The sequence below is a fragment of the Octopus sinensis genome, linkage group LG8 (genome assembly GCF_006345805.1).
Source record: "Octopus sinensis linkage group LG8, ASM634580v1, whole genome shotgun sequence".
Taxonomy (NCBI): Eukaryota; Metazoa; Mollusca; class Cephalopoda; order Octopoda; family Octopodidae; genus Octopus; species Octopus sinensis.
The window spans coordinates 41,495,747-41,502,111 of NC_043004.1; the positions used below are offsets into that span (position 1 = coordinate 41,495,747).

General features: G+C 39.4%; 1 protein-coding gene across 1 annotated transcript in view; it reads left to right on the plus strand.

The window, feature by feature from the left end:
* The first annotated feature begins 3,995 nt into the window (after positions 1 to 3,995).
* The window catches only part of LOC118764431, a 12,179-nt gene continuing 9,809 nt past the window's right edge, over positions 3,996 to 6,365 (plus strand). The window contains exon 1 of the mRNA XM_036505186.1: positions 3,996 to 4,536. Within this exon, the coding sequence (XP_036361079.1) occupies positions 4,339 to 4,536 (198 nt within the window). The 5' untranslated portion in view covers positions 3,996 to 4,338. The remainder of the gene's footprint in view (positions 4,537 to 6,365) is intronic.

Sequence of the window (6,365 nt, forward strand, 5' to 3'; positions counted from 1 at the left end):
CATTTTTTATTATTTTACTAATTATTTGTAATGCAATAATAAAATTGTTTATATTGTTGCTGTTCTTGATATTTAACAGTTTTTCAGTTAACATCAACATGTAGAAGATGAACATCATCATCATCATCATTCTTATCCTCCTCCTAATCATCATCATTCTTATTATTGTCCTCCTCCTCATCATCATCATTTTTAGGTCCACTCCTTATGCTGGCACAGGTTGGATGGGTCATCACAGACCTCATCATTTCTTATTTCTAATGCTGTCATAGATTGGTCCTTGTGCATGTCATTTCCTGGATTTCTATGTCTTGATGCCCTTTCTATCATCGATATTTTGGTGGAGGGTACTAGGTGCATATTCTCATGGGCACCAAATCTAGAATGGTTCAATAAAAAGGTCCTCAGAATCCTACACATTCTCTGTTCATTTGCTGACCACTTTATAGAATGTAACGAGCACATTTTTGTGGTATCAGCTCTAGAAAGATCGTCTTGCTCATCTGCCACTCTTGAGAGAGCATAGTTGGTCTGCCGTCTGTTGTGGAACCAATACAGGAAGTATGCTGCCTTGTACATAGGGCTATGAAGAGATTAATCAGTGAGATATGTAGATCAAGGTAAGAAAAAAAAAAGAAATAGGAGTGAGTAGGGGAGAAAGTGTGTAAGGGCTAAGAGTACTCAACCTAGGACATTTGGAGTTGCTCAGACGACCAAGGAGGGATTAGGAGAGAGTGATGACATCAGAAGGACCAGGATGGCTTGGTGGAAGACAGGAACTGTAATTTGATGTAAGCAGCTGACTTCTTTGGGATGGAGTCAGGTAGGGAGTAATTGGCAACAGTAAAGGTAGACAAAGGTGGGCGAGAAGATTAGAGTAGACGACAGGTGACAATAGAAGTGGCTCTGAGAGGAGAAGAGCAATGACCAATAGTGGAGAAGGATGACATTGGAGTGTATCATGCAAAAGGATGAAAGTGGTGCATTTAAAGCCCATGCCTCACTGTCTTACAGTATCACAGTTCTAACACAAAGTTCCTGCCTTTCAAACTGAAAACCTTTATTGCCAAATAACAGAAGCTACTTCAAGTGGGCTGGAAAGGCAGGTGTTTAGGAGAATCTACTCATTGTATGCTCTTAGTGCATATTACGGATCTTTTCGGTGAACGGCAGTTTTTCTAGCAGTGTCATATGAAATTGTCACCCATAATTATGACCCTAGTATCGATCTATTGCATTTCAATCTGTTTTAGGGTTAGGGGTGGGGGTGGGGGAAGGGTATCTTTTTCCTTCAGAAATGCAAATAGACCCAATCTGTTTCTTAAACGAGGGACATATTCATATGGCACAGAATGTTTTTTACCTCAATAGACGTCAGTGATTGGTTGAAATTGAAGAAAAAAAAACAACAAATATCTTATAAACTATAGAATTTTCTCAATAAAGCCAAGAGAAAAAGATGTTTTAAAGCACATTCTACCAGTATACGAAGTTTAAATTTTTTTAGTTACCTAGAAATTATGTTAAAAACTGCCGTTCAAACCGAAAAGATACCATATTACCTCCATTCAGGTGCAACATACAAAACTTACCTTCACTGTTAGCCTCCCTGTGATTCCACTACACCACTTATGAGTTCATAGTTTACACAGGATACAACACATGGAGATCATACTAGCTTCTTTTCTGAATATCAAATAAAGCTATTACATGTCTTCTTTCCTACTAACACAAGTTTTTGCTAAGTTTATTTTGGAGTCTCATTTTGATTTTTGCTTCCATATCTGTAATTTCTTCTGTAATTCTACTATAGATTTAGCTGTAAGAACTAGATCAGGTACTACTAGCGAAGACTGGACCTGGTGCGCGCCCACGCGCAAGCTAGTCGTAAGTAGTCGATCCTACAATGACTTGTGCGTATGCAAATGAGTTGTGTTGTAGGTTGGAAGACAACCAATGGGTCTAATTAATGATCAAGACACGCACACACACATATATATACATACATATATATATATATACCTGAATGATGTATTTACTATGGATGCTGTCCAAAAACTAAAAACTAGTAAAAGAATATATTACACATAAACACATATATAATATCTGTATCGGTGTGTATATACACACACACACACACATGATTAAAAACTAAAAGAATATATCACACACATTTTATTTGATTTGTGTAAAAAACTCATATACATTGTTCTAAGAAATAATTTATTTACTTTCTTTAAAAAAATTATTTTATTTTATTCTGTAAAATCATCTCATTTGCATATGCGCAAGTCGTTGTAGAATCGACTACTTACGACTAGCTAGCGCGGACGCGTGACTGTGTGTACCGGATCCAGTCTTCGCTAGTAGTACCACTAGATCATCAGCGTATAGAATTTCCCACAGGCAGCTGATCTTAAACTCCTCTGTGATGGCTTGTAAGACTATGATGAATAGCCGAGGGCTGAGCTTTGAACGTTGATGGACTCCTACCTCCATGCTACGAGCGTTGCTGAACACATTGTTGACTTTCACTTCACTCACTGCTTCTTAGTACATAGCTTGTACGAAACCATACAAGCCATTCACTTACACCTTGTTCCTTGAATCCCCCTCTGGATTACAGAATGTCAAAGGCTTCTTCTAAGTCAACGAAAACCAAATATAGTGGTTTGCTTCTAGCTAAATATTTCTCCTACCGTTGTCTTATTAGAAAAGTGGCAACTATCGCACTTCTTCTGAGCATAAAACCAAACTGCATTTCGTCAAGACTAATTCTGTTCCTGACTGTCCGCGAACTTAATAGCCTGGTCCCTCCAATAACTCGATACCTCTGTAACTCCTTCTATTTAGTGGATCTCCTTTGTCCTTGTAGCAGCTTACAAGGATCTTCTCAGTTTGAACGGCAGTTTTTTCTAGCGGTGTCATATGAAATTGTCACCCATAATTATGACCCTAGTATCGATCTATTGCATTTCAATCTGTTTTAGGGTTAGGATTAGGGGTGGGGGGAAGGGTATCTTTTTTCTTCACAAATGTAAATAAACCCAATCTGTTTCTTAAACGAGGGACATATTCATACAGCACAGAATGTTTTTTACCTCAATGGACGTCGTTGATTGGTTGAAATTGCAGAAACTGAAGAAAAAAAACAACAAATATCTTACAAACTATAGAATTTTCTCAATAAAGCCAAGAGAAAAAGATGTTTTATAAACACATTCTACCAGTAGACGAAGTTTAAAATTTTTTAGTTACCTAGAAATTATATTAAAAACTGCTGTTCAAACCGAAAAGATCCTACATTCCTCTTCTACATGATTAAATTTAGGTTAAAAAATGCGCGTGCGCGCATATTTTTTCATATTCGTTTAGAGGAAGTTGTTTTACACCTATTACACAAATTTTTTTTTTTTTTGACCGGGTTTAACGCTTTAGTTTAACCTAAATATTTAGATGATTATCATGTATCAAACTTCGCCAGGTATTTTGAGCATCACATCGATTATCGTTTATCTTGGTGAGGTTGAAATCTGATTTTACGTACGACAGGCTGGTCATTGATTCTGTGGTTGGCTGGTTTCTTGACGTGTGTGCAGCAAATTGTTAGATTGGTTGCATCACAAAACTCTAAGAGCTTCAAAACCCTCCCCATTCCTCGTACCATGGACATCACGGAAGCTATCGTGGTATTGACCAGCTTAGCCATTAAAGTTTCCAGCCATGATAACGAAATCGCTGTTGGCCGTCGCTGAAGCACAGTCTGTAGGAGAGACTCTCTCTCGCTCTCCATTCACACATACACTCAGAGTGGGCTTTAGCACGATATCTGTCTTTCAGATTCCCTCAGAAAGCTTTGTTTTGTCCGAGGTGACGCTCAGTGTGGTTGAACTGGAAACAAGTGATTGTGAAGCGAACTTCTTAACCATGCCCCCATTCTCTTCCTCCCTCTGTGTGTGTGTGTGTGTATGTGTGTAGATATGTTTTAAAACATCGTTACGTTATACTTAAACACAAACGCCTCCACTCACATACGCACGTCTTTGGCACGAGCGCGTAAAAAAAAAAAAACAGAGTTCAGCACCAAACAAATAAATAGTAACGTTGTCAAAAATGGAAGGATAGCATTCAAAAGAATATGAACTTTATTTTCGAAGCAAATAATAAAAAAAAAAGAAGATATTTGCTATCAATGTCAAACAACTTAAGCAACAACGACGACTTCGCTATCGCTCGTAGCTACATTGATATAATTATTCAGGTAGCATTTTCGGAAAAAAAAAATCGAGGGAAAAATATTGTGAAAGCTAAAGAACAACAAGAAAAATACTCCCGAAAATGATGTCCTTCCGGAATGTTTTTGGTTGTTTAATTATGTTGCTTTCGTCCATTACCGTTCACAGTTATCGCTATAGAAGGATAGATCGTTTTTGTACCGGTAAAGAACTCACTCTTCTCCCGAAGAAACTATACAGGAAATGTGGTGCCGCCGTATCAATAAATGACGTACATATACCGCCTACAGTACAATTTCGTGTAAGTTATCAGTAATAATAATTGTTTCTGTGGTGTATGCGAGGGATTCGAATATAAAGGCACCTACCTTCTCTTTGCTCAGATGGAGACCCTTCAACGGTAATAAATCCTTCAACACAACCCGACCCGAACGCTAGAAATAGCAGCGGCTTCTCCCAACCTTAACAACGTGCTGGCCCGTCTTACTCGCTAGGCGATCTCGATCGAAAGGCAGAATTACAATTTTGTTTTCAATTTTGTTTACAATAATGTTTTCTTTTGACACATTCTACCAGTATACGAAGTTTCAAATTGTTTAGTTAACTAGGAAAATCTGGCCTTCAAAAAGAAAAGATCCAGGCAGAATCCTGCCCTACCAGCGCGCGTGTCACTGCTGCCCCTTCCGGTCAGCTCCCCAGCTGCTGACGTCATCCCACAGTTTCTAATTTTAGACAGAAGGCTATGACATTTTTCTTGGGGGAAGCGAAGGGGTTAGTCAAGTAAATCGACATCCAGTTCTTGACTGGTTCTTTATTTTTATCGACGACGGAAAGAAGAAAATCAAAGTTGACCTATTCATGCCGCTAAGCACGCCGTATGTATTGTTCCTTCTATGAGCTTCTTCTAAACTGGATTACCGCTAACTTCTTTACCCACTATTCTCTATAGGTGCCCCTTTGTTAAAATTAATCTATGCAGCTCTAATTTTTCTACTTAGCATGACTCATCATCGGTTGTTGATGGCATCTGTCAATTCCCGCTTACTAGTTCCGTAATCCAGTCCTTAAGATAGTTTCGCGTATCCAGGCCCTCGTGTACTGGTCTGTTTCAAGTTGACTGTACAGACCGCATGATTGTGGTCCGTATAGCACACTGTCAGAAACAATGGATAACTTACGCTTATTCTGTCTGCTAACCAAAGGAAATTTTTCTCTAATCACGACTTAGATGACCCGCTACGCTTTGTTCACGTTGGCACAGTCGCGAAATAAAGGCAAAACCTGTCATACAGGTGGAAAAGACCGAGAAGGTTTGTAACGTTTTTGAATTCACTCCAGTCGGCTATTTCTACGCTGTCCCTGCGAGCAACCAAAATTCCATTCCACTCGTCTTCTACCATAAATAAATGAGATCGTTGAGCAGACCCCAGGCCATGTACATTTATACTACTTACTTTCAGCAAAAAGGCAATTAAGCAGGAGGAAAAGAAAACAAAAGAAAAGTTAGGATGATGGCCAATTACCCTGAGCTCTCCAAAATTATTTTGTCTAAAATATTTTTCAAGTTATCCACTTTAAGGATAAAAATGTTTTCTAAGGGGCAATATACTTTTGACGTAGATCTCTCCAGAAGCCTCTCTTCTGGTTTCCTTGAGACAGTTACGTCACCGAGGCTTCATCTCAAGTGAACATTTTCTCACTACTGGAACGTACATATTCCAACAGCTCCTCGCTATCCTTTCGGAGAACTATGTAGCTGAGAGATTCATTTCTAAATTGTTATTGCTGCTGGGTTTGTAGCTGTTCCAGCTCTTTTTGCTGCGGCTGTTGCTGTTGAGCGAGAGGTCTTCGTTCCAGAGCTCGCAAGATGGGAGAAGTCCGAAACGTGGTCCTTTGCTATTCGTAAGACCCGCAGAAGAAAAAGCAGGTCAATCCCCGACACCGAGAGCATCGACGGATGGTTGAATGCGCATCCAGGCTCAGCGGTTGCGTAGGAAGTCGGGGACAAGAAACAGGAAGAAAGAGTGAGAGAAAGTTGGAGCGAAAGAATACAACAAGTGTCGCCACCACTCCCTGCCGAGAGACTCATGGAGCTTTAGGTGTTTTCGCTCAATAAATACACACAACGCC